Source organism: Pyrgilauda ruficollis, unplaced genomic scaffold (genome assembly GCF_017590135.1).
Source record: "Pyrgilauda ruficollis isolate IOZ18807 unplaced genomic scaffold, ASM1759013v1 scaffold390, whole genome shotgun sequence".
Lineage (NCBI taxonomy): Eukaryota > Metazoa > Chordata > Aves > Passeriformes > Passeridae > Pyrgilauda > Pyrgilauda ruficollis.
In genome coordinates this window covers 14698-42689 of record NW_024525379.1, presented here as the reverse complement: position 1 = coordinate 42689, position 27992 = coordinate 14698, and the positions used below count along the sequence as shown (strand labels likewise).

The 27992-nt window shown below is 37.7% G+C and overlaps 1 protein-coding gene and 1 long non-coding RNA gene across 7 annotated transcripts in view; one reads left to right on the top strand and one right to left on the bottom strand.

Annotated features, from left to right (window-relative positions):
• Positions 1 to 18979, bottom strand: part of RPGRIP1L (RPGRIP1 like) — a 41583-nt gene extending 22604 nt beyond the window's left edge. For 3 of the 6 annotated variants that reach the window (XR_005955888.1, XM_041476722.1, XM_041476725.1), the window contains exons 1-10: positions 18446 to 18946; positions 16636 to 16727; positions 15729 to 15873; positions 13185 to 13483; positions 11925 to 12024; positions 10396 to 10539; positions 9243 to 9348; positions 7031 to 7177; positions 5862 to 5935; positions 1301 to 1440 (exon numbers count right to left, since the gene is read on the bottom strand). Coding sequence is in view for 5 of the 6 variants with exons in the window: in XM_041476722.1 (XP_041332656.1) it covers positions 1301 to 1440; positions 5862 to 5935; positions 7031 to 7177; positions 9243 to 9348; positions 10396 to 10539; positions 11925 to 12024; positions 13185 to 13483; positions 15729 to 15873; positions 16636 to 16720 (1240 nt within the window). In the remaining variant the exon portion in view is untranslated. Of the gene's footprint in view, positions 1 to 1300; positions 1441 to 5861; positions 5936 to 7030; positions 7178 to 9242; positions 9349 to 10395; positions 10540 to 11924; positions 12025 to 13184; positions 13484 to 15728; positions 15874 to 16635; positions 16728 to 18445 lie in introns of all 6 variants that reach the window. The other 3 variants (XM_041476723.1, XM_041476724.1, XM_041476726.1) reach the window with 3 other exon arrangements.
• Positions 18980 to 19022: 43 nt separating this feature from the next.
• On the top strand, positions 19023 to 24671 carry LOC121358497. Its single transcript, XR_005955889.1, has 3 exons — positions 19023 to 19102; positions 22693 to 22771; positions 24372 to 24671. It is a non-coding gene; the product is annotated as an uncharacterized LOC121358497 (long non-coding RNA).
• Positions 24672 to 27992: the final 3321 nt, after the last annotated feature.

Sequence of the window (27992 nt, the reverse complement as noted above, 5' to 3'; positions counted from 1 at the left end):
AAGATTCATAGGCCAAACTACAAAGGGTAGACATTATTTCTACACTAGTTCTAGGCAGTACTTGAAGACAATCATTAATTTCAATTCTCGTATTGAACTGCAAAGAAGAATTTGCAGCAAAGGCACATACTCTGAAATATGTGACTCAAGAATGTTATACTGCCTACGTTTTGTGAAAGACAGAGCTGTAACCAAATCCTACATACAGAGGCCTAGAAGGATATTAGAACATCTACTCCAGCTGCAGCAAGTCAATTCAATAGAAATCAGAAGTGTAGTACTCCGGTGTTTCGGTTTAGGAGTACAACAGGCTACATGGGAAAGGGATGGTAAACACCTGACAGTTAAACATAATGGCCACAGGAAGGAAAGAAGATGGAATGCCAGTTTTTTCATAATCATGCTACAAGTAACAACTGTTAGTATGTCATAACTTCATAACAATGTAGCTTATGGCATCTTTATTTTAGTACAAATTAAGGTTAATTTTGCAAACGCTGTGATCAAATAAAATGTTTAAATATTCAATCTGGTATGTGAAGTCAGCAGAGCTACTGAGAATCCTAATGGTACGCATGTGCTGAACTCATGCGTAAATCATAAGAATTATTCACAACAAGTTGGCCCACTTCATTCCATGAAATTGTTCACAGAAAACACACCCCTTAAAAATACACATTTGAAGAATCAACTCTAAACTAAATATCTACACTTTCTGTCTGTGCTTGTCTTTTGTAAACTTCATATTGCTACGGTAATCAGTGCTGGCATTAAAAAAAAGACTGCAAGGTCAGTATTCACCAAGAAGTCGTCCTACAGCATGAAGAAAACGCATGTGAAATAATCTGTTCATTAGATTAAAAGAAAACTGTCATTTTAAATGTACCATGCTGTAAATAAATATTAGTATATACTGAAAATATTAAAAAAATCTACTTTGTACAGTGAACAGAATAGTGGTTTATAATTTGAGAGAGACTGTCAGAGGGGTCTCTTTTCCCTAAGAACTTTCAGTGTAGAGAAGAGAAGAAATACTGAATAAAGTGTAAATATGAACCAAGAGATGAAGAATAAATGCAGCTGAAATTATAAAAGCCTCATTCAGCCCATATTTTGTATTGGGTCATATTTTGCACTTAATAGATAGTCATAACTTAGGTGTATTTAGCAAATGTATACTTAAAATGCAGCTTTGAAAACACCAGCAACAGAGATTCCACTTTTCTGGGCAGTATATCTCAACTCCAACACGGGTATAATCTTATATTTTGAGAAAATAATAATTTTCTCAGAAATATACCTCTTTCTACTTTGATCTTGTCAAGGATTTCATTTTTGTCTGCTAGATCATTTTTGATAGCTGCCTCTAGTTTAGCAATTTGCAGTTTCAGTTGCTGTTCCTTTGATTTCCATTGCTGTTCATGGGGCAGACTGAAGACACTGCAATAAAACATATGTTACATGAAAAACTTTTAGAAATCAGCTTTAGCAGAAAATAATAAAGGAAAAAACCTTTTAGCAGCACAGAGACCACTGTCATTGTGGCTGAGGAATTATGTAAATATATGTTGGTTGGCTGCTCTTGAAACCCAGATGGCTTTCTCAGGATACAATTAAAAACCATGAAAGATTTGTGGGATGAGCAAAAGAACTGGCCTGAATTTAGAGCTCCAAAGTTAAAAAAAGTTGGTAGCATGCAACATTGGTGGGACTAGGAAAGCAGCTAAGATGCATATCTCAGAATAATCCACAACTGTAAACTTCAGCAAGTGACAACTACAAAACCAGCGTTTTTTTTTGTGTACAAACCCTCTAAATGTAGAGAACTGGGACCATCCACCTGATTTCTTTTAAATTTGTGAGACATGCAGTCTCAACAAACAGTTGAGAATAAGAAAACAACAGTTTTCTTATTCTCTAAAACAACAATTCTGCTACTGATTAAGAAGTGCACATAAAGTAATCTTTCTCCTACTTGAAGAAATAAAAAAAAAGTGGGAAAAGAAATTAGAATAACTATTTTGCCTTTAACATTATTTGCTTGTAAACTGCCCATCTATTTGCAAGGACTGCAGGGGTACAGAATCAGAACTGCTGAAACCACAACAAAATGTGTAACTCAGACTGAAATAAAAGTAATTATATTATAAAATTTACAGTATAATTCCTTGCAGGTAAAAAGAAAAAGTAATGTAATGAACTTTCTTATAACTTAGACAGTGAGTACTATGCTCTTCGTATTACTGTTGTTCAATTCTTGCATTCTTATTGACTGGAAAAATGTCCATCTTCACAAATCATAAACCAGTTTATTCACTTACATATTCTGTGAAAAATCATAAGCTGTGGGTTTTTTTTTTAAACAAATGAGTCAGTTTCTCAATTCTTTCCTTTGCAGAAGCTCACCAGTTAACAAATATTATATTTTATATATATAAATGTATTAAAAAATCTTCTGGAATCTATTTTGCAGCCTATCTCTCCCAGACATCTCTGTAACAAGCCTCAACCAAAAAAAAAAAAAAACAAAGGAGAAGTATTGCATAAGAGACAGCCCACAGAGCCTTGTAGACTGCACCTGCGGACTCAAAGAGAATGCCTGCTCTGATGGGTGACTACATGCAGTGATTCTGAGTACTTTTAAGTGCAGTTACATCAAAAATACTTGAAGAATGACCTTAAGGTAAAAGAAAAAAACACTATTACAGCACGAACTGTAGACTCTGAAGTATATGGAAAGGGTTTATATTCTGGATTTGTGCTCTTCTTAAAAACTGTTTTATTTCCCTGTATTTTGTCGTTTCCTCATAGTATACCTAACCTCTTTAATACATTTCTCCAGGCACAGAACATCTTACACTTTGACAGATTGTCTTTTACAACATGCATGAACTTAAGGAATGCTTCTAAGTCCTGCAGTAAAATAAGATTTACTTTACTCTTCTATAATTTTGAAGATAATGTGCAGGGAATATAATGCACTGCACCCAATATCATTCCATAGTACTGCCTAGGTATAGAAAAGATACAGTGCATTCTCTAACTGCTTAAAGTCTCATTGGTCCCATAAGGAAAGAACAAAGCATATCAAAAAAAGGTATCAAATACACTTAGTTTTCGCACTTCTGAAAGTGTTTTCACACTTCTGACAGTGTTTTCACATTTCAATGTACGTGCATTTGCTAGCTTTAGGTACAATAATTTCACATAAAGATGTAGCTACATCTAATTCCATTTTTTGGAAGACTATACTGTCAGATAAACCATTAAGAGTTACTATGATGGCAGTTCAAGATCCCAGTATTTAAATGAAGAACATTTCAGAAGACAGGTTTCGTCCAAGCCTGTGTAATGCTAATGTTTATGTTTAATGTTTGATTTTTAATGATGATGTTTAATGTAACATTTCAGTTTGAATTGAGTTCACTTTTGTTGTTTTTTCATTTGAATTTAAGATTCAGGTGGAAAATCTGTCACATCTACAGTATTTCATCGGTTAAAGCCATGTGGATAAACTATAATGGTCAACTACACTGGGCACTATTTCTTTTGAAAGAATTTAAGCATTGTCAGGTTTGCATTACAAGGTCATATGAAAACCACTCCTCCAAACCCTTTATCAAAATGTATTGCTTTCTTGGACAAAGAGTAAATAATAAGAGTCAACTGACAAATTCATACTTGTTCTTTGCAAACTTGTCAGGTGCAGCTCTGTAGTCTTGTCTTTGGCAAAATAGCTATCAACTTCCCAAAAATAACATCAGAAAAGGATGGATTTGTGCCTCTTTTCCTCTATTAAAAAGATTTATTAATTATCTAGCACCTGTGGGCACTTCCTACCCACCACTAGCAACAAGTAAGATGCAGTAGAGTTCCACTGTGAAAATAGGAAACTGGAAAAGCTAGCCATTAAACAGTGGTTATAATGAAATTATCCTTTTCTCTAATTTCTTGTTAGTCAATGTGCTGGTTTCGGCTGAGGCAGAGGTAATTTTTTTCCTAGAGGTTGGTATGGGGCTGTGTTTTGGATTTGTGCTGAACACAGTGATGATAATACAGAGATGTTTTTGTTACGGCTGAGCAGGGCTTGGAGATAACCAAGGCCTTTTCTGGTTTTCATACTGCTGTCCTGGGGAGAGGGCTGGGGGAGTGTGGGGAACTGGGAGGTGACAGAGCTGGGAGAGCAGATCAAAGGGATATTTTCTAGTAGATAAAGTGAGAAGAAGGAGGAGAAAGGGAGGACATTTGAAGTGATGGTGTTTGCCCTCCCAAGTCACCGTAACGTGTGATGGGGCCCTGAAGGTGTGGAACACCTGCCTGCCCCTGGGAAGCCAGGAATGAATTCCTTGTTTTGCTTTCCTTGTGTGCACAGCTTCTGCTTTCCCTATTAAACTGTCTTTATCTCACTGCACAGTTTTTCTAGCTTTTACTCTTTAAATTCTCTCCCCAGTCCACTGGTGGGGAAGTGAGCAAGGGCTGTGAGGGGCTTGGTGGCTGGCTGGAGTAAAACCACAATATGGAATGAGGAAACATGAATCAGTGTTTAAATGGCACTATATGAAAAGACAGATCATTTCAGATAAAAGAACAGCCGTATTGTAGGTTACTACATAGTAACAGAAGCATATTTAAATTTATTTACACATCTTAAATTCTATATGACTTAAGCAGAACAGAAATATCATAAGTTGATTTGTTAGTAAGTGTTACTTTTCTGCATAATGATAAAAGAGAGAAAGAAATCATAATCAGAAATATTTATAACATGATCAAATTTTGGAGAAATCTACAACAATGAACTGAAGTGACAGACAACTGATCAACTGCCCCTACACAAAACTCTGAGTACTGTGATAATACAACTGTTACATCTCATAAGTAAAAAACTGTTTTAAGTTATTTGTACTCACCATTTTTCACTTCTATAATTTTTAATTTCACCATAAACAGTACAGGAAGTATAAGAAATATTGTAAGAATTCTATAAACGAAAATTGATATTATCCACATTGTGCTTAGTCATTGGTATTTTTTTGACAGACATCACACTGACATGCCAAACACTTTAAGAGAAGAAATAGTCTCAAGAAAATACAAGAAAATATGTTAAGCATTTTTTCACATACATTCTGAGGCAATTATTAACTGTAAGATGTGTCTTATTATCTAACCCTTTTTAGTGCAATAAAATCACAGTTTCACAATAAAGGAAAAGCTCATTTGAAGGTCATTATTTTTCTTTCATATGCTTGTGGCAATTGGCTAGAATGACTTATTTCTGTATCAGTAGAAGTGAAATGATAGTTATTACAGAAGAAACAAACCACAACTCAAAAATAATTAGTGGAAAAGCTGTCAAATATCAGACTTTACATAGGTTCACTGTGAAGTGCTGGAAGAACTTTTATTCCACTGACAAAAATTCAAACACCTCTTTGTTAAAAAAACCCCAAGAAACAATCCCAAAACCCAAGCTAAATCCAAATTAATATATAGCTACCTAGAAGTATTCTTCTTTCAACAATAAGTCTAAAGAAAATAATGAGAAATTAAACTAAGAACTTCTTTCATTTATGTTCAAAATGAAGTGACTTCTACTTATTTTTAATTATGTTTTTAAAAGTAGTGTCCTATTGTTACAAGAGTATTGGAACAAGTTGGTCCATTTAAACAGGGCAGATGAAATACAGGCAGAGTACCATGAATATTTCCATATATACTTACTGATATGATAAACTAGAGCACAAACATATTTACATGTCTGCACAAACACTCAATAGGCACATTCCAGCACTTAGTGTATGAAGACCTATTCAACAGGACAGGAACTCAATTTTTTATATACAGAATCCATAACTTACCTGTTATGCAACTTATCATAGTTTTCCTTCAAGAGTTCATTCTCTTTTTCTAGATCATTTATTCTTTCCTGTAACTAAAATGAAGAAGGAAGTTTTATTTGATGCACAGCACAAAAGCAAATTACAATGAATGTGTGAAGACAAATAGTTAATTATTTGTAGGCATTGTCAAGCTATTATTTGTTCTTTTTATACAAAATCAGCATCACAGAATATTCTGCATTGGAAGGGATACAAGGATCATCAAGTCCAGCTTTAAAGTGAATTGTCCATTTGGGGATGAAAACCACAACCTTGGCAGTATTAGCACCCTGCTCTAAACAACAGAGCCAATCTCAGGGTATACATGCAAAATAACATTAAAATCTAAAAGTCTAAGTGTATTACTGACATGATAAACAACACATCCTGGTCTTCAAAATATTCACTAAAGCAAGACATAACTTTAAAGCTATGAGATAACAAGAAGATACCTTCATGCATTACATTAGTTTAAAGGTTTGGAGGAAGTATCTGTGAGTTACTTCTTGGTAAACTTGGTTCATGCAAAATACATTTAAAATAGGTAAATCAGGTAGTGAAACTAAATTTACGAAAAAATGCAACAAAAAACATGTAAGATAGCAGACTCTTACTCCTCATGCATTGAAGAGAATGAGAAACAAACCACTTGATTTTTAGCCCTAAGTTTGCATGACATTAGTCTGAGAGCCTCTAGACAAAGAAACAGAACTGATTTGAACTGCTAAATCAGATGTAACACTATAGTGTACTGGAATTAAATCAGGTTGAAATAATATTAAAAAACTATTATCAATAAAGTAAGTATAATTTTCTTTCAGTTAACAAACCACTTGTTCAGTATCAGAATTGACATGAAATCCTATGCTTTAACCTCAAATATTGCCCAAACACTGGTGCAGAGACTATGCAGCACAGGGATCAAGTGTGGTTGATATTCCAGCAAATGCAAGCATCAACCACTGTTTTTTTCTCTTTAATGGGATAAAAGTATATATATCACTAGTATATATATCACCAGATCAGTCTTCTAAATGTGTTTGAAACATCTATTCACATTTTCACAATTAAAAGGTATCCCATCATTAACTCTTCCCTTATCTGTGTGTACTTCAAGCAGATCCAAGATCTCTTGAACACAATCTCACCTCTTCTGTCCTTCTGTTTGAAATAGTTACTGTCTGCAATTCTTTTTGAAGATGAAAGCACTTTAACCGCTCCTCTTTAAGCTGAACATTCAGTTCATCACCTTTTGCTAATAAAGCATCATGGCTGGTCTTCAAGTTCTTTAGGTTCTGTGAAAAGGAAGGAAGGAATATCAAGATCAGATCTAGTAGAATGTTCCCACACTGTGTATTTCAACAAGGGGCTCTCAAGGCACTATTGAGTAGATGTTATCAATGTGATCAGCAGGACACTTTCTTGAACTAAGTAACTGAAAGTAACTTTCACTTCCCATGGCCAGCAGAAGGTGACCTGGTTGCCCTCATGAATATCAAGCCCTCAGTTTACCCATGATGAAAATGACAAAGAAATAAATCTGTAAACAACTAAAAGATTTTGCAGTGGTTACACTGGTTAGACATGCTAACCAAAAACCACTGCAGCAGCAAGCAGAAATAAGTGTCATCCACATCTATGTTAATCATAGAGCTTGCCACAGCCCTCTTAACCCTTATATTTATATATACACACACACATATAAATCTTTATACTTATAGATACACATACACACACAATTGTAGATATATGATTCTTTTGCAACTCTCATGCATTCAGCTCTACTTCCCAGCTAGAAGAACTTTAATAAGGGACTTCTGATTTCCATCATATTTTCATTTACTTTGATGGCACATTTAACCAATTTTAAAATTAAATGGAGGATGCTGACAGAGCCTCTATTTCCAGAATATTAGTTAATATTATACTGCCTACAATCCTGTAGTTAGGCCTCATTCATTAAAAAGTCACATGTAAATCACATTCAATTTACGATTTGAGACAAAATAGTTGAAAGCCCAATCTCCTATTTCATAAAATGACTGGATGATAATTTATGCCAAATACATATGTGAATATAGGTAATGTTTAATGCTTTTAGACAGAAAGAAGTTAGCTTCATTTTTTCCATACAACATTCCTACAAAGTAGTTAAATGGAGAAGCTAAACGTTAATCCTGTAAAAATTGTTTACATTCACATGCAGTCTGAACAGACTGGAAATTAACAAAAAACCTATGAAAAATCAGTCACCAATTTGATCTTCAGCTTTTTGTATTCATTTCTCAGGAAGACAAAAATCACAGAGAATACACAATATTAGCAGTCAGTCTAACAAAAAGAAATAGTTATTTTTATAGCTATTTTTATAACTAGTTATTTATAAAGAGAGAATTCAACTCTAAATTCTAGAGTTAAACTCTATTTTAAATTTCTTAAAGAGAAAGAAGACAAAAAACCATGTTAAACCTTTTCTGAGTTTGGCAGAGAAGATACAGGAGTTACACTGAAGAGGGGGAAGGAGGCAAAGCAAAACAAAATGCAGAAATAGAAAAACACGGGCAAAAAAAGGAACCAAAGAAAAATCTAATGGCACAAGTGTTATTTAGCTTGCTAACAATAAGCACACAGATGTTTAGAGTTTTTAAGGATACTCAGTGCTTCCCCTTCTTAAGGCTGGATACATAATAAAGCTCTATTGCAGTTAGGATTCCTCCTTACAGGAAGTCTCCCATTTCCAAGGTATTATCATACCACCTTTGTATGCATATGCAGTTTTCCATATACATACAGGAAAAAGCAGAAAAAAAGTGGTATAATTAAAACCTATAGATAATCTACCACGGAATTGCATGTTCTGGAGATATTTTCACAAAATTGCTCTTTTTATAAGGAAAATGATTACTTAAAGTAGCCCTCTAAAATAATTTCCATGAACATATCAGCAGAGGTTAAATCCTAACATCAGAACAGAAGAGCCAAACTTCAGCGAAGAGTAATAAAGTGGAGGGGGCTTGGTACTCTTTTTCGGTAAATGAGTACATCTAAGTCAAAGTCCTCTCTTTAAATGATCAGGGATCTCTTTCCATAGCCAGGCAACTCAGTTCGTTCTTCATAATCTGCTTGGTATGACTTTGCAGATGAAATCACTAAGAGCTGCTAGACCCTGATGAAAAGAAAGAGAGATTAAGACTAAAAATCCCTACTCCATTTGGAGTGGTTTGAGTGTAATGTAGGATGTGGTTCATTTTAATGTATTCAGTTACTGACTTAGAATCAAGAACTGTGCATAATTTGCCTTCTGTTTAGCATGCTTATGTGATAAGAGTATAGGAATGTTACTGATCAAATTGCAATTACCTCTTCAAGCTGGAGAAATTTTCCTTCCATTGCTGAAAGAGCATTGCTTTTCTCAGCCAGCTGTTTACGGACCCTGATCATTTCCACATTGTCCTGAATGTTTAGCCTTCAAAATTAAAAACAAATGCATCATAAACACATACTTCAAAGAAGATGTAGTGTATAATACCCAAATTAATTTGTTCTTCTATAATTCACACTAGAGAGTTTAGGTAAATAAAGATTTTACTGTTTGATGACACAGCAACTTCAATCAATACATATACATCTTAGTTTATTGCATAAAATTGTATATGACAGAAAAAGAAAACAATCCTAAGCCTAAAGAGATTGTTTTTGCTCTCTCCCACCATCCAAATATTTGGTGCCAGTAGAACACCATTTTGTGAAGCTTCCACCTATCAAATACTGCAAAGAAAATGACAGCTAGCAATTGAAACCCCATTATTTCTACAAGTATGAGAGGAGAAACCAGTTGGGATTTCTATTAATTATGATAAAATCAGAATAGATTTTCAATATCTGAAAAGGCAATTTCTCTTCCAATATTTGTTTATTTTAGACATGCAGGACAAATTGTCACAATGCCATGCTGGAGCAAGTGAAGGGGCTACAATGCTTAGACATCTGGAAAACAGCTGAGTATGTGAATAAAGGAATGATGCTCCCTAATACTAAAACAGTGTTAGAGACTTTCATTTATCTCAACATTTTCTGCAACAGCAGAGCCAGTATTTTTCTACTATTTGTAGACTCCAAATTATCAAGTACTAGTGAACATTAAATTGTCCACTATGAACCTACACCTAAAATTTGATAAGAGTTAAAGTGGAGGAAAAATAGGTGATTAAAATTTTATGACTTGAACTTCAACTAAACCTGTATCAGCTGGAAAAGAATTTTCTAAAATGGTAATTATGAACTTTTTTGCTTATTTATGAAAAAAACCATCATAACTTATTATTGTAACTATCTCCTTAGCATTATCCATGCTATTTGGCAAAACATTTTATGGCTTGGTTTCACCAATCAGACAAAAATTAATAAGGCCCATATTTCTTTACAGAAGTAGTAACTTCCACAGCTACCTAAAAACATTATGATATAACTCTTCTAACGTTTCCACCACAGAGATTTTAGTTTTTCACAATACCTTTGGCTTGCTGTACCCTGCTCTTTCAGCCGTAGGGTGGATTCTTCAATTTCCTTTTCTTTCCTTCTTAGTTGACTCCCAAGAATCTCTCTGGCACGGTCTAGTTCCTCAATTTGGTTCTTTTGGGACTCAATGACAGTCTCCCTGCAAGTAAAAGCATCCTACATTCTAAAACCAGCTATATATTTTTTCAAAGGAAAAAAAAAAAAAAGAGTACTCAAGTAAGCCAAACTTTTAAATGTTCAGCAAAATCTGTATTTCTCATTAACATACCTCACAAGAGAGGCTTATGAGTTTAAATTGCTACAAAACTGCAACACAAACTCTCAAAATAAATGTTTCTATGGACTGAATAATGCTTAGCAGAACCTCACTAAAATGCTGTTCACGGTTTCTTATACTCTATATTATAAGTATCCTCCTTCTTATCCATTAGCAGCAATGGTTTCTCAAAAGCAAAACACCATTACTAGCTATCACAAATTAGACCTTCAACAGATGGAGCACTGGAAGTAATTTTTAAGCTTTATTCTGAAATGGAAAAATCTAAATCCCCAAAAAAATAAAAAAAGAAAATAAAATCAAAATATGTGTTTTAAACAGTGGAATTTATCCAATAAATGCATTAGAAAGTAATTTACAGCAATATTTCCATACAATTGTTTCTTATGATTCCAGTTAATTGTTGCATTTATAAAATTTCAAGCAGAAAATAAGTGATTGCACATTAATCCATGTATTTCTAAACTTAGCTTGCCCATTAATTGGAAATGTAGCATTTACAGAGAATGTAATTGATAATCTGATTCAAGTAAATCACTGTGAAAATAAACTAACAGCTTTTAGAAAACCCAGATTCTAAACACACAGTTCAGAGAAGAAAAATATTCTAATCAGACCTCAATATCTTTAAATTAGATGCTAACTACTTTTTCTATACAACACCTCTCTATTTCTCATGCTGTATGTATATCAAGGATGTTGTAAGGGTTTCCAAAGCTTCAATTTCAATTGAAACGTGCAGTTGAATTACAAACCACACTTCAAAATGTGAAAGTGAATCAGAATCATTTTACATAACTATCCCAATACTGTGCTTTTTGCACTTATCCATAAAATCTGTTTGCCTCTAGGAATGAAACTTAAATGCACCAGGGAAATACATTCACATCATTACCACTTCCATGGTGGTGCACATTTTAGGACTTATGTTGGTAAAAATTTTGCACCCAAGGTTCTTTCTTCTTTTGTCAGCTTTGACCCAAAGCAAACAAGGCAGGCATTGCATCCTAGCAAAGAAAGCCAGTTTTAATTTGTAGCCAAATTTTTATGTACCTACATTTTGCATTCTAAATACCTGATTTCCTGTTTTCCTTAACATTCTGCATTGTAACCAGTGTTATAATTGTCAGAACCAACCATTTTATTTTCTGAACTGAAAACTTCCTAAAAGATATACTTTTTTTCTTCCAGAAAATCATAAGTTCTAAGAACTATGATAAAAAAAAGAAGTAATATGAAAATCATACAAATTTCTGATTTCAGCCCTTGAATCCTCGAGCAGACTCTGTCCGTATTTGGGGAGCACAAGGTGAGATGATCTCACTTCTAAACTTTGAAATCTCATTCCTGAATACAAAAACAAAGATAAATTTTTGACTTGTTGAATGAGAAAGCTTTTAACAAGCCAACTATCTTAACACAGTACAGATAATCACAATTTCTATATAGATGTCATAAGAAGTATTTTTACATCAAAATCACATAGAAATAATCATAGTATGCACAACATAAGCTGCTGTAAAATCTGAAGGATGGGTGATGCTGAACAGTGTTAAAGCAAACTGTTAAAAACATGTCTTGAAAGATTTTTAGAAGATTTACTTTCAAAGAGAACAGAGATCGTGTCTTCAAAGAAAAGAAATATCAGTATTATTAGATAGGAACATGGGCTTATAATCACTTTTTCCCAGCATTTTCTTTGCAAAATCCCAAGTGTCATTCACCCAGACATGCAATTGTTAGGACCGTGTTTCAGTAGCAGTGCAGATCATTTCCCTGTGTTGTTTAGAAGCATCCTAAGCCCACGGTGAAGAAAAGAAATGAGAAATTAATTAAGGAAGAATTATTACTTTAGGAGCAAATGCAATGGTTTCTCCACATTTTTCTCCTACTCTTACCAAGAAGAAATTAACCAAGTTTTGAGGTGGGACCAAATACATTTCATTTCAAAGACAGCATTACGGCAGCCATCCCTCAGTCCTCAGAACTGCATCACTTACGTTTAAGGTACAATGATACCAGCAGTTTCCCAAAATGCCAGAAAAACTTAACTACTTTGCTGCATTAACTTGACCTGTTTAGAATTTTCATCTTTATGTGTTATTTTAAGTTACTGGTAATTGCAATACAGATATATATATGTGTGTGTGCGCATATGCCTAGAATTTTTTTTTGTTTACTTTTGTTCAACTCAAGGCATTTCTTACATGATTGCACTCAAAGAAAGCAAGTATTTACAGAACATCCATACCTGATTAGCTTTCCATGGTATTTTTAAATCAGCCAAATAAGAAGCAGATACAGGAAGCTCTAATTATTATTTGTAGAGCTTTCTTGTCTCTTAGAACCTTAGAGATAGCTAAACTATCCTTATTTTTTCGAGGCATTTTATTTTTCAATAATTGCTGTGCATATTTTCTGATCTGCACTAAAAATGTTTTGAAATTCAGAATCATGGTTTCAAGTGCAATCAAAGAGTCTGCTGTTTTTATAAATGTGAATCATACCCTTCTTGGTGTGCTCTGGCATGCCAGCAGTCTCACTCTCTTTTTTGAGACCAGTGTTCACACGAGATTGAACAGAGCTGTACGGACAAGGCCGATGGCCTTGAATCTGGAGCTGCTGTTTAGTTGTAATGAGTTTGTTGCGGAGGCTCTCATTTTGTTTCTCAAGCTCACAAACTTTTTCTCGCAAATGCTCAATCATTTCTTCCAGCTCCAGAACATGACCCAGCCGCTTGGGTCCACAGCCAGCCTGGTCACATTTTCTTTTATCATTAACAAGCCGTATTAACTTGGTGGTCATTCTGGGGAAAATAATTGAAAAAAAAGAAAAATACAGTGAAAAGTCAGCATAGAAAGTATTCTGTTGAAAGGAACATAACCACTGTGGAGATGTCAGCACAGAACCTTGATAATAAATTTCCGGTTTTGATATAACTATTGCTGTGACAAACTCCTTGAAGATAACTGATACTACTGAGCAGCAATCTGCTTTATAGCACTGATGAATAACAGTTTCCTAAGGCTAATCATTTAAGGTTAGTAAAGGAAGGACACCTTTACATTGCATGTAATTTTATCTAAGTGGACTATGAGTACACCCACCTGGTGTAAGTGGATGATGAGTGGTATTTCCTGTGAACAGAAACATAGGAACTGCTATTTGAAATAATGAAACAATTAATTTTATCTACAATCTTGTATTTGACAACAACCTGATAGAAAAGATGGAAATTATGTAATGCCATCAACTGGACAGTGATTCACTGAATACTGAGTCAAAAGAAAATAATGTTTTGGACTTTAAAGGATGAAATAGGCACTATTTTCAACTACCCTTTGATGAATTCCATAGCTCCTTGTGGGAATCCTTAAAATCAGAGGGTTTTGGGAAAGCTTCAAAAGGCAGGCCTCAGAGACAGCAGAACTGTGATTAGAGCTAAGCAGTAGCCATAAGATTGGTCAGCAGAAAAATTATATAAGAAGCAGAAAAGTGAGGACAAATAGAACAATGGTCTGTGTATTAATGTTTGTCTAGAATAACTCCCTAGGCTGCAGAAAAGTATATCTAGCAAGATATTAGGAAGTTCTAAGCTTAATAATGGAGCTCTGTGCATTGTGTTTTAAGGCCTACAAGCAGGTATTGTATTTGAAATAAGCAAGTATTGTTTTAACCAAAGGTATGCGTCCCTGTAGTGGTTGGATAGAACTACTGTCAATATGCTTTTGCTTTGTGTGATTGGTCAAAAAAGTTTTGAAGTAAGTTGTAATATTAAGTTATTTGTCTGCTGCCTGGGATGAGAGCTGCTGGCATCTTCCCATTGTCATAACCATATAATGAGACTGATGCTGGAAAATAAAACAGCTCAAGATGCATTCCTAGCAGTCCTGTCCTGTTTGTGATCTGTACATAGACTCCTGGCCGGCGATAGCCCCTCACCAGAAACTGGCTTAGATGCAGAAAGGCTTTGTTAACAATTAACACAATGCAAACACAGAGTCACAGCGTTAAGGCTTTCAGCAATATCATAATACTATAAACAGTTCTTCACAGTACAGATCAGTTTGCCACCACACTAAGTCCTGGCACAGGAATTAAGATTAGCACAGAAATCCTAGGATACTGAGGTTAATAATCAGCCTAAAGTTGCTTGTATATTTGTGGGTAAACTGGGTACTGTGCTCCCCATGCTATTTGGGACTTCTTCACTGAAGTTATCTATTATGTTTAATATCCACACGTTTCATGGCGTCAGTGGTTGGAGACTGGGACAACACACACCTTGACGTGAATGTGGTGGCAAAAGGGCGTGTTTATTCCTCAAGCCCCTTTTTATAAAAGGGTTGGAAAAACCCAGTCTGGATAGCTCATTATTCTGACCTTTGGCACCCCCCAAGCTCCTGGACCAGTGAGGTGTCTGCAGCTTAGGATGGAACGTAATTGGCTGAGATTCCTGTCAGTCAACCCAGGGGCCAGGTTTATGGAGCTGGCAGGGTTTATTATCTATAGCCGAATTAACTGCCCAGTACAAGCCAGCTTGTACTGTGACATAATGTGACAGTTATCTACTGAATGAAGGAGTGATGATTATAAAGACATTTTAGTGCTAATTCACCAATAAAAAGTTACATGCTATTCAACTTCTTGAAAGACAGACTGGGACAAAAAAGGGGCAGAATCTCTCTGGATAGACCATTTTGATTCTAGAATGAAAAGCCTGAAGAACCATTAGGCTTCTACAGCCTGCTCTCCAAGTCTCAGAACACTGCACCAGCACAGCTGGGAATCCAAGGTATCATCTCTGATATAGCAGATAGGAGTGTACCTCTGTACAGGGAGATCTAATAGGGGTCCCTGCAAAAACCATCTGACATACTCAGAGACAACAGACTGTAGAAATCAATACAAAAATCATGTCCAATGGGTGATTTTTGCTACTGTATTAAAAAGTGCTCTGAGAGAAATCAGCATGATTTTTAATTTGTTGACGATGCTTTAAAGGGACAAAAGGGTACTGTGAGTTAAAATAAAAATATGAAACCCCATACCTTTTAATTTTCTCCTCCTGCTTATTGGCATACTGTTTGAGTAGGATGTGGTCATCACGGAGACGAAGAAATCTGTCTTCCAGTTCCTCTCGACTGATTCTTGATATGACTTGTCGAGCTTTTACATTCTGTGTAGATGATGATTCTACCCAAACCAAGGCAATTTTAAATTACCTTCAATACATTCAACAACATATAATTCAAAGTCTAACTCACTTTGAAATTCTGAAAAAAATTAATGAAAATTTTCAAGGAATATGATATTTTACACTTGTTTCAGTCTATTGATTAATTTCCTCAGACTTATTGGCAGGTTAATCACTTCCTTTTTCCTTTCTTTAAGAGACTAAAAAAAAATGTAGTTCAAATGATGCAGCAAACTGACTACCTACCAGGCAATGAAAAGATAACAATTTAGCAAGCAACTAGGAATGGTCAAACATAATTAAAAGATAGGAACATTACCATTGAGATGTTTTCTAATGTTTCACAGTGAACACACTCTCTTGAAGCTTGAAAGAATTTACTCATAGTTGTGAAAACAAACTCAAATACAAGACTAAGCCCAGCAGTTCCATTCTAATAGCAGCTGAGTAACATATAAGAATTGCATAGTACTTTTGGTTCCTATTTTCTTAAATGGATCTGTCCTTGTCCTCATTTCAGCAAAAAAGCATTCTCTTTCCTTCCAGAAGGATGAATGTTACAGTTTGATGAGTTTTTCAGTTTTTAGCATCTCACAGCAACCTCTCTTTTACAACAACCTACTTGAACATAGGATGAGTAACTGTACCTTTCAAAATTTAACCCAGATTTTGATCTTCATTTTGTGAAACATTTTTAGAAAGAAGCTAAGGAAGCCACTGACCAAAGTCTGCAATTGCAATAAATAGCATCTGGTACAAACCTTGTAATCCTTCAATTCCAGCTGGAGTAAGGACTGTATCTCTCATAGCCAGATTCCCCACAGTTTCATCAGCTGAAACAGGCATGGCTTACCTAGGAATAACAAAATTCGAATGCTTCTTCATCTGCGATTTAAACTGTGAGACTAGAATGAACTACAAAACATCATATAAAATGATGGCAAAAGTAATGACAGATTTACTGGAATGACTGACTTGTGTATTGCTGTAAATGCTCCTATCTCAACTGAATTCCTCAGAGGACAATCAAAACCTTCAAGTTTAACATTATGCCATTTTTAATCCATGCACAAAATATGGCTTATTTGGTTATGCAGTAGCTAGCTCCAATTCTATTCAATGCACGCAGAATGTAAGAGCTTTTAAAGTTCTAGTTCTAGATTGTCTTCAGCAATCTTTGGGCTAAGGCCATATTTCCAAGTGGATGTGGGAGGAGGAGGATCTGATGGGGTGTCTTTGCTTTGGGTTTTTTTTGGGGGGGTTTTGTTTGTTTGTTTTTGTTTTGTGGGGGTTCTTTTTGTTTTGTTTTTTTTTTTTTTTTTTTTTTTTTTTTTTTTTTTTAATTGTTTGTTAATTTTAAGTCATGTCAAAGCTTAAGGCATCAACTGGTAGGTGAATGCCATCCTTCACATTCTGAATGGGACTCTAAAATGAGGTGCTGGGGGTTATGGTGTCATTTCACTGTTACCTACCAATCTCTTAGTCTTCTTTCAATCATTGTCCTAAGAGAAATTACTTTTAAAAATAGAGACATTTCTATGAATGATATTAATAAATCCAAACACATTTCTTTTTTAAGACAACAGAAAGATCAGCTACATGACAAAGTGAGATTAGTAAAGTATTAATTAGAGTATTTATCACTGTAATATATGAAGATACTGCTGTTTTCTTGTCTTCCAGTGCAGAAAATTAAATGCTGGCCAGAGAATTAAGGAATGCTGAAACAACACGAAAAAGAGGCACATGAAGTTCTTAGGATGGCCTTTCCCTCCCACATTGTTACACCCTTCAGATGATATAAATCCTTAGTGAATCCAAAATTATCTAGGAATCCATTGGCATATTAACAGTGATGTTAAAAAGACTTGCATCAGAAGACAGAAGTGACACAGTATAATCCACAGACATTCCATGAAATATCTCTTAATTTTTTCATCAAAACTACTGCCTAAGTGATGCCTTTCTTCTACCAGCAAAGCTGTCTATCATAACCTAGTCTCCATATGGCTTTGTCCTAAAGGAACAAAAAGGATTAATGGAAGCTCTCTTTCCAACAAGTCAGTCTTGCTTTCCATCTTTTTCATCACTAAAATTTAGAATAAAATAACAATTAATACCTGGACAGATCCAGATGCTACGCTGAACCTTGAAAAATTTAATCAGATTTTATTTCCAAGAAAAGTAACCATACAGTCACTTCAGCACTTTTGTTAATCAAAAATTATGTGAAAAGAACTTCACATACAAAGAGAGGAAAATTTTCCATATCTCTAGAATTAGCCTGTAAGAATTTTCAGTTAGATATAAAGAAGAATTTTATTGTTACTGGAGTTCAAGAAACTTAAAACTTTCTTATATACTGAAGTACTTAATGTTTCTATCACCATCTGGCAAATTACAAAACACTGCATATGTCTTTGCTGAGTTATGTGAGACCAGCCTGCAATGAGATGAATGCTTAAAACTAGAGAATCAAACCTCATGCTTTACGTCCAAATTTTTATAGCTCACAAAAGCAAACTGTTGCACCAGTATCGTTCCAAAGTAGCAAAACTAAAGATGGATTACCTAAATTTTTAAAAGTATTCAGCCAGTGGGGGTAGGAAGCACTTCTAGGGAAACCTTAAAAATTACGACATTTAATTGTTTCAATGTGGATTTAGAGTTTCATGAGTCTTGCACGTGGCCAAAATAATGCTTTTCTTGCTATTTTCCCATACTCGGGCAGGGTAACACACCTCCTGCTTAAACCCAGCGGCCAACTACCGCTTTTTACGTACAAAATAGACACTGCAACCGAAAAGGCCTCTCGGGCTGTTCTGAATCAAGCGGTGAGGCACTGCCTTTCCTACGGGCATCGAGCTGCGCGCGAGCGGCCTCACGGGCCTAACATTATCTCTTCACGAGCTCCGCCGCAGGCCGGCTCCCCGGCTGGGGACAGCCCGCTGCAGGGAGCGGTGCCACATCCCCCTGAGCAGCTGCGGCCGCGCCGCGCTCCCCGCGCCGTGCCCGGAGGAAGAGCAGCGCTCCCACTCACCGCCCGGCGTGATCCCCAGCCCGCCGCCGCCACTGCCGCGGGACGAACGGCTCCGTCCGCTTCCGGGGTCGCGCGCCCCGCTGCCTGCTGGGAGTTGGAGTTCGGGACGCGCTCTCGGGATCCACTCTCGGCCTCTGCCCGCGCAGGGCTCGGGGAGTACAGGAGGGGAGCTGCAGCGAGAACTGGAGGTATTGCTTCAAATGTGCAGTTTTATTGCACATTCAATGTAAATATAAATGTTTGCACATTCAAATGTAGACGTTTTATTGAATGGTGCTCTTGATGGCTGTTGTACCTCTGCTGGGTTTGTTTACGAAATAGGAGTCCAAAAAAGCAGTAAGTGATTCCTTTGAAAGCAATTTTAGTGATATTAATGAAAGGAAGTCTAATTCTATAAAAAGATTAGAAAAAAAGCTTTCTAAGACTGCAGTCAGATACACCTGTGCAGGGTGTACTGGGTTTGGTATTGCTATTAATGTGCTATTCAACATTAAAAATGTTTCACTATGGGGCAGGTGTTGGGAGGAAAAGGTTAAAAATGGATTGGTGACGACAATGTTATTTCTAGAATTGTTTTCCCTCAAAGACCAACCTTGTCCCTGAGAGATCCTAAAATTATTCAGTGTGGACATTTTAGGTAATTGTGTTTGCTTTAGGTTGTTTTCTCTCAGCTGAGAGAAAGAAGATAACTCAAAGAAGATAACAGGATGTTAAAGACTTAAGTGCATTTTCCCCATATGCTTAAGCCTACTTGTGGTGTGGGGGAGGTGGGGCAAGAGGGGTGAAGAAGCTTAGAGATTGTAAAAACGTAGCCCTGTGAAGCAGTGTGCTTGTGCCAGGCCTGAACCACTGTCCAGGTCTGTTGCATGCACTTTCTGCCCTTGCTAAGATAGAATAAGCTATCACAATCACAAGTACACACACTACCTGTATGTACCTGACACGAAACATAACTTTGTATCTCACACTTAGCAGTGTCTGTGTCCACTGTTTTGCCAGCGTGGTGATGGAATAAATCTATTCTTTATACTTCAGATGTGGATTTTGGCCATCTTGGTTACCTGCACATATTTTGGCTCCCACAGCAGGGGAAAGATCTGATCTAAGTCTGCAACTAAGGATTTTAATAGAAAAATAACTTTAGAGCCTGTTGGTGGTAGTAAGATTCTTAACTCTTTAAGGAAAACCTGGTTATTTTCTAATTGGTCTTGTTTTGGTATAGTTGTATGCAGTTAAATGCTGTCTATCAAAATCTCAGAGACTGGCTTTTGATTTGTAATTATGCAGTAAGTTTCTTACATGTGCTAAGTTGGTCTCACTCTCTCAAATTTTCATGTGTATAGCAGGTTTTCATTTATGCTGTAATAGAAGAACAATTCTGTTCCAAGTACACATATTAGAACTTCTTTAGAGTGCAGGGCTATGTCGTGGTTTTAATTTGAAATTGGTGAGAAATATTAATTTTGTGTGGGGGTTTTCGTTTGTTAATTTGAGACAAAATTTTGTTAATTTTGACTTTTTTTAGGTAATATATTGTTATAGATACATATTATAGGATCTACTTTTTGCAAATATTAAAATGAATATATGTTATGTTGGAAAGTTATGCTGTACTAATCTCTTTTAAGTAGTGCTGTATTAATCTCTTTTAAATAGTGTGGTAAATATAGTTTTTAGGCTATAGCATAATATTAAGATAGAAACTATGTGATGTAAGATACTTTTTGTAACTAGCTCAAGGAAGGGAAAAGACAATCAAGAAATTCTTCTGGATAGAGATAACAGCAAACAGACACCAAGATCCTAAGAAAAAAATTATTGCTTCCTTATCGGGAAAGCTCAGACTTCGAGGAACCGAGAAGACTGAGTTACAAGATTTTGGGGGGGGGGGGGGGGGGAGGGAAAGCTAAAATTAAGCAGAAACACCCTAGTGTGAAAGGAATGTTTGAATCATGTATGAGATCTATGAGTCTGCAATAGGCTATCGCTTCTAAGGGGTAATCCTTTGTTAGCAAGGTGTGCTTTGTGGCAGAGTGCCAGGCACCTGGACGTCTGTAATTCTTTGCTTTTTATTGTTTCTTATTATCCAAATTTTTATTACTATTTTCATTATTATTAAACTTTTGAAATTTTAACAAAAGTGAATGGCGTTTTTCGCATGCGTTAAAGAGTGTGGTGGGCTTGGTGTTGTTTAATTACTAATGTATTCATTTTTTGTTGTGAAATAGGATTAGGAGAAAGGTAAAGTAGGTTTAAGATTTTAAAAGGGTAGAAAGAAAAATTTATTAATAGCAATTTAAAGAAAGAGCAATAAGAATTAGAATAAAATTTTTAGAATGCTTTTCTTATTTTTGTAGATATATGTAGAGAATGTAGAGAAACAAAATTTTACATTTTAGTTAATTTTTTTTAGAATAGTTTTTTTTTGTTTACTTAGGGAGAGAAGATTCTTTTGTTAATATTATGGAGACCTCTATAAGAAAAAAACAAGGATTTTGTGGTTTTTTTTTTTTATGAATAGTAGCCACCTGAGGAATTTTGTAATTGTGACATTGTATTTATTTTTTATAAGTTTTTTTAATAGTTGTGTTTATGGGTTATGTTAACTTCTGGGGTATTGTTTTAAAGATGAGTTGTTTAAAGGTAAAATTTGTATTATTTATTTTAAAAATTAATTTTATTTTTGGGAATAGAGGGTTTTTTCCCTTGGGTGTATAGGATTTTTTTGTTTGTTTAATTTTTTATAGGATTATAGTTATTTTAATATTTGTTTATTTTTGTATGGAGGTTTTTGTTTGACATTAAATTGGATTTTTCTTTGAATGGTTTTGGTGTTATGGGGAATAAGAGGGTTTTTTTTAATAGTTGTTGTAAGAGGATTTTAGTTTCAAGATTAAGGTGTCTTTTAAATTTTTTTTATTTGGGATTTGATTTTTTTTTTGTTGGCTTTGATGTTTTTATGTTGTTTTTTAAAGTCTTTGTATTTTGGATTTTTTTTTTTTTAATTTGAGGGAAGATTGAAGTACTGAAAGAGTTAACGTCTCGCCCGGAGCAGTTACTCAGTGCTTGCTGTGGGAACTGTGGCTGGGGTTGTGTAAGGATTGCATGTATGCTTAGTTTTCGGATTTTGTTTTGTATTTAATTTTAGTTGTAGGGTTACTCTGTATGGTCTGCAGGGCCACTTCTGGTTTTAGTTGTCTGATTTTGTGCGGCGGCCGCGCTGCGGGGAGGAGACCTGGTGGTGAGACATTAACCGCCGCGGCCCGGCTTTGCTTCGGTAGCGCCACCGCACCTTCCCTGTTTTTTGCCTTGGTAGTTGTTGGGTCTGGCTCGGTCGGGACGGGGCCTGGCAGGCTCCCCGGAGAGGGGCTCGGCTCTGCGGCAGAGCCTGCCTGGCCCGGGCCAGCCTTGTTACTTGCTCTTAGGTTGAAAGGAGAAGAGGAAGTTCCCAGGGTTTTATTGTCTTTAACACGTATTTTTCACAGAGGCTTGTCCAGTTTTCTAATGGCTGGAAGCTTTCCATTACATCCCTAAATGTCTCTTACATAAAACCATGACAGGCTGTCATACAGCAATTTCCACTTCACCTTTGCAAGCCACTCAACTGTAAGTAAGATTGAGTGTGTAGCAGAAAATAAATTGTTTATGCTAGCATTTAATGTTCCAAGCCCAAGAGGAGGAGGATGATGTAAAAATTCATTCTTGGGAAGAGGATCTGAAAAAAGTTTGGAAGCCATAATGTTGGAAATGATACAACTCTTTTTTTTTTTCTGCACAGGAATTTGTTCACCTTTGTCCAGGGGGAGTGGGACTTCAACATTTCTCTTCAAAAGACTCTGTTCAAGACTGTTCACCAGGTGAGGCTGTCACGATCCGTCCTAGAGGACAAGATTCGTGGAGGTTCTTTTCATTGATCTCAGGGTGCAAAAACTGACACGACAAGGAGATTTTGCAGTAAAATCAAAACAAAAATACTTTTTATTGAATAACCACAACAAAAATGCGTTAGGGAGAAGGGGAATGAAGAGAAGAGAAAGAATAAGGAAAGAGAGAGAGAGAAGAAAAGAGGTGTATAGCTACCAGACGTGCAGATGACGAGGTCCCTCGAAGTCCAGTCGACGAAGAGCCTGTCGTCTTCACGTCAGGGGAGATCTCCAAGGGTACCAGTCAGCTTTAACCTCTTTTATAGTCCTTTTGATTGGGGGAAGGACAGACACATTTCAAAACAGTCTATTGAGAAAGGGTACAAAGAGTGCATCAGCAGTCCATCAGCAGAAGGTGTCGTCAGCAGTAGGCGTCAGCAGTAGGCATCGTACAGAAAGTCCATCAGCAGCAGGCAAGAACCATTGTCTTCTCAGTCCAGTGGTCGCTTGCAAACTTGCTTTGGTTACCAGGCCTTTCCCACACATGCCTTCCCCCACCCTACAGTGGAGATTTCAGTCTCAGTCTTTTAGGGAAGAAGAGGGGGAGGCTTTTCCATGTAGGGGTCGCATGTGTCAGTCCTTGAGGGAAGAACCTTCTCCCCTCTCTGTCACGGTGGTTGATGTACGGTGAATGGAGGGTCTTTTGTGGTGACCACCGAGAAGGTCATTCCAGAGAGAAAGTCCAGCCAAGTCAGTAGGGTGGAGAAATTCCAGGGCCAGCCTTGCTAAGTGATGCAGGCGAAGGAGAGCACACTGCCCTTTCTCGGGTGCAGTGTTCCATGAGTTGAGCAAACACACCCGTAGACAATAATTTGGCTTAGTGGACCAATCAGACCTGGATTTTCAGAACAGGATCTTCTCCTTCCCTGGTGGTCTCAAACTTTCATGACAATCGAGAGGCAAAGAATGCAGGAAATTTCGGACAGACACTCACAGAGGCCTGAAGAACTTAACATGAACAGATTGGGAGTAACCAGAAGATACACAGGAGCTAAGTGAAAAATACCCCTTGGTGCAGTTGGAGATACTTCATCTGGGAAAAGACTGATAAGAGAACCAAAGAATAAGGACCAAGTTAGCAACAAAGGCAAAGGTATCAATAACCAATAGGAGATCAAATACTAAGAATTGTGTAATTTAAGACCAATGAACAAGAATTTCTTTGCATTTTGTGTGTATGAATATGTGAAAAGTCTGGTAAAGAACCACATGTGATGGAATTATTTTCACTGCACAGCCCATGCATGTGTGGATGAAATAACTTCTGTTGCACATGGCCAAAATAAAGTGTTATGAATAAAAAGTTATCTATTTTTGTTTAAGGTTACAGAGCTAAAACCGGTTGCTGTTAAGTTAGCTTCATTGTTAAGAGTTCTTCTTCAATTGCCCGCTAATGGTTGGTGATTTAGCCATTGTCCTCCTGATGCTTGCCCGGGAGCAACACCTGAACACGGCAGCATCAGGAGAATAGGAGTGGCCTGAGACCTCGTATGCAGATGAGAAATGCATTGCTCCAAATCTTCCCGTTTTCCAGGAAAACCCCTAAAAACAACGAGCCAACACAGAATTAGGGGACCTAGGTGATGTCTAAGGATAGGCGCGTAGTCCAGTGCCTGCTTGGATCCTTTTTGCTTCTCACCCTGACCTGAAATGATGTTCACTAAGGAGGGGACCCGAGGTGTTAGACCGAAAAGTAGGAATCTGCTAATCTCCCGTGAGGACGCAGTCCCCAGCTCTGCCTGCAGACCAGCGGACAGAGCTGCATCACCCTCCTCCTCCGTGCCACTCCTGGGAGCAGCGGCAGCATGGGCACAACCCGTCGATTTCTCCCCACCTGAGCTGAATCTCTTTAATAAAGGCATTAAAAAGGAGAAAGATCTCCTGCCCATTTATTTCATAAAGTAATGCATAATTCTCCAACATTGAAAAGATGTTGTTGAAGAGTTTCTGTTATTCCCATGGTTTCAGTGACAATAGAACACTGCCTTCACAGAGGAAGTCTGTGAAGTTCCACCGGGCACCGGGAGCTGCAGTGTGTGGGTGGGGAACAAATCCCTGGAGGCCTCCCACCCCATGGGGTCCCCCAGGGGGAGGTGGAGGGGGTGGGGGGAGCAGCCGTGCCCCTGGCTGTGACTGCCACCTGCGCACCTAAGGACTCGGGGTGGGTGTTACGCACCACAGTGTAGCAGGCCCAGGGCCTGCAAGGCCTCCTTGGAGGTCAGAAGCCTGAGCTAGGAAATGCCAAGTCACGATGACTGGGCCTTAGAAGCCCCTCTCTTCCGCCTTTTGGATCCTGCTTATCTCTCTGTAAGCCTATAGGTCACTTTCCCCTGACCCTTACTATTGGACAATTTCCAAAACCCCTGTAGGGTATAAAAACCCCTAATTCTGCCTGGTTCGGCAGAAGAGCTGTCACTGAGAACCTTCATGGAAGACCCTAATAAAGAATCCTGCGGAACCTCATACAGCGCTTCTCCTCTCCCTTCCTGCGTCTGCTGCTGCGGCCCAAGCAAGCTAAAGAGCTGATATCACAGAGCGCTGATAATCACTAGGAGCTGAAATCACTTAAGCTTGCTTGGCTGCCTGCAGCTGGGAATGGCTTGGGAGTTCGGACACTGTTCTGAGCCTCCACTGAGTTATCTTGGCCACGGCAGTCCACCAGGCACAGCCCGGCTGGAACCTGCTGCGATACCACAGTTGTAGCAGGGACCGGGCCATGTAGGGCCACAGAAGGGACCATGGCACTGTCTGCATGCTGTCCCTGCTGCTTCTCCTCCAGCCACTGGGGGGGTCAGCAGCTCCACTGGGACACTGTGGGGGTCTTGTGGAAGCCAGGGGCCATTGTGACACAGTGGGGATGCAGGGAACCCACATTCCATTGTGACCCCATGCCATGCTTTGTGATACTGTGAAACTTCACAGAACCCTGGGGACCACTGTGACACCACAGAGCCTTAGGGAACCCTGGAGACAGTGAGAATGCTACAGAACCTCATGGAGCCCTGGGGCCTACTGTGACACCATGAAACCTTTGGTGGAACTAAGGGGCCATAGTGACGCTGTGGGGCCTTTTGGAACCAAGGAGACCCTGGTGGGAGCCCACGTGATCATTAATCCTGGCAGGAACCTGCTCCCTGTGAGCTCCTCTCTCCAGGCTTCCACAGGTCCTGCCAGGATCCTGCTCCAGCACTGGCTTGCCACAGGCACATGGCTTCCTTTGGGAATAACGTCTCTGCTCCAGGATGGCATTCTGTAGAGGATGCAGGTGGATTTTTTGTTCCCTCATGGCATGTAGGTGGACAATAAAGCCTGAGCCAGCGCCCCACCACCCCAGCCCTTGTCTGGCTGTGTTATCAGGGTGGGGGAAATTTGGCACAACAAGGTCGGGGGAGGCAAGGAAAGGCAAATTAAATGAGAGGCTGGCAAGGTAAGGGCAGGCCAGGAGAAAACCACCCACTGTTCACCTGGACCATCATACTGCTGCAGCCATCATGTCAGTCATTGCCAGGCCTCTAACAGGTGCTGGCTAAGGAGAAAACTACTGCCATGGCATGAAAGCTTTCCTTAAGAGTCAAAATCAAGCGGAGAAAATCTGTGCAACCAGGTGCTTTTTCTTCCCAAAGAACACAAACATCTTTTATAATTTTACATATTTTAAAAGACTATGTATAGGCCTTATGCTTCTCTTCTGTACTTCTTGTTTCAGCGTCCTCCAACAAAAAAGAAAGGGGACCAAGAATTTAAGGAAAATACCTCATGCATTTTGCACTTAAAATATGTAAAAATAACTTTGCAATGTGAGACACCTTGCTCTAAATATTACTAATTTTATTATAAGAGAAATCAATAGAGAGTCTCAAGGTAGGTTGAAAGTATAGAGACAAAATAAAACTAAAAATCAAAAAGTCATTAAAAATCATACAAAATGAGATAAAGCCAAATTATGACATAACACTTAAGAATTTATTATTATGAAATGCAACATAGAGAATTAACTTGTCAATGAGTTATCATGTATGCAAAATAAGGAATTATAAGAAAATTTAGTGTACATTAAAATTTACATGCATAATGAAATGTAATTAAATGTGTATAGGAATGTGCCCCCTGTTGACGGAGTGACAAAACTATCCTTTGTCTCCTTAAAAAGGAAAAAAGCCCAGAAGTTTCTTTCCTCAATTAGGTTAAAAGACACCTCATAGGACCTTGGGGACTTCACCTGAAACTTAAGGATAGCCAGTTGAATAGGAGCCAAAAAGTCCCACCTAAGCAATTTACTAGAAAAAGAAGAGAACAAAGAAAGTAATTGCTTTTGTGAGGTGTTTTACCAGGAGCAAGAACCTCTTGCACCTAGCTCAGTTTTTCTCTGTAAAGGGTTTTGTTATTTTGCCTTTTATTAAAACTTTTCTGTTTCCAACACTACCACAGGAGCCATCCTGCTGATTTTATGCCTTCTAAGGTAGCTGAGCTATCTTGGGTGTGATATAGATCTCCAAGAGCTTATGAGACCTGTCTCAAGGAGACCGTATGTCATGTGGCACCTGGACAGGTGATTTCTCATACTGAGAGACACAGTCTGGGAAATTTTTGATTGGCCCTCAATCAAAATAGGACATTTTCTCCTTGGTCTTGCGTTTTTGGGGAGCAGGCCTGCGACTGGTTTTTGTGGGCCAAAAGAAAACCCAGGTAAAGGAGGATCTGACACCATGAGAAAGGGTCCCAGATCAAAGCCTCACAGATAGTGAAACAAGGCTGGAACCGGGATGGTGCTGGAGAACATGCTGCGAAGTCCTAAAGGACCACTTCAGAAAGCTGCAATTTGGCTGAGCCAAGGCTGAGACACTGCTGCGTTTCCAGACCTGGGGAGACAGACCAAGGAGGACAGCTTGTCTGAAAATCTTCATTGGTGAGTAAGAATGGGAAACAAGTTGTCTTTAGCTGAGCAGGATCTTTATTTTTATTTGAGCTACAAGTTAGAAATTCAAGATGTAAAATTTGAGAAGAAACCACTTAAAAAACTCATCAGATGGGTTTTCACAGCAGGCCTTACTTGCCAGGGCAAAGGCAAATGGCTCAGTGAAATCCTTGAGATGAAAGGACACGTCAGGTACTGAAAGGACTGCTCAATACAAGAAATGGGGGATGATAGACTGAC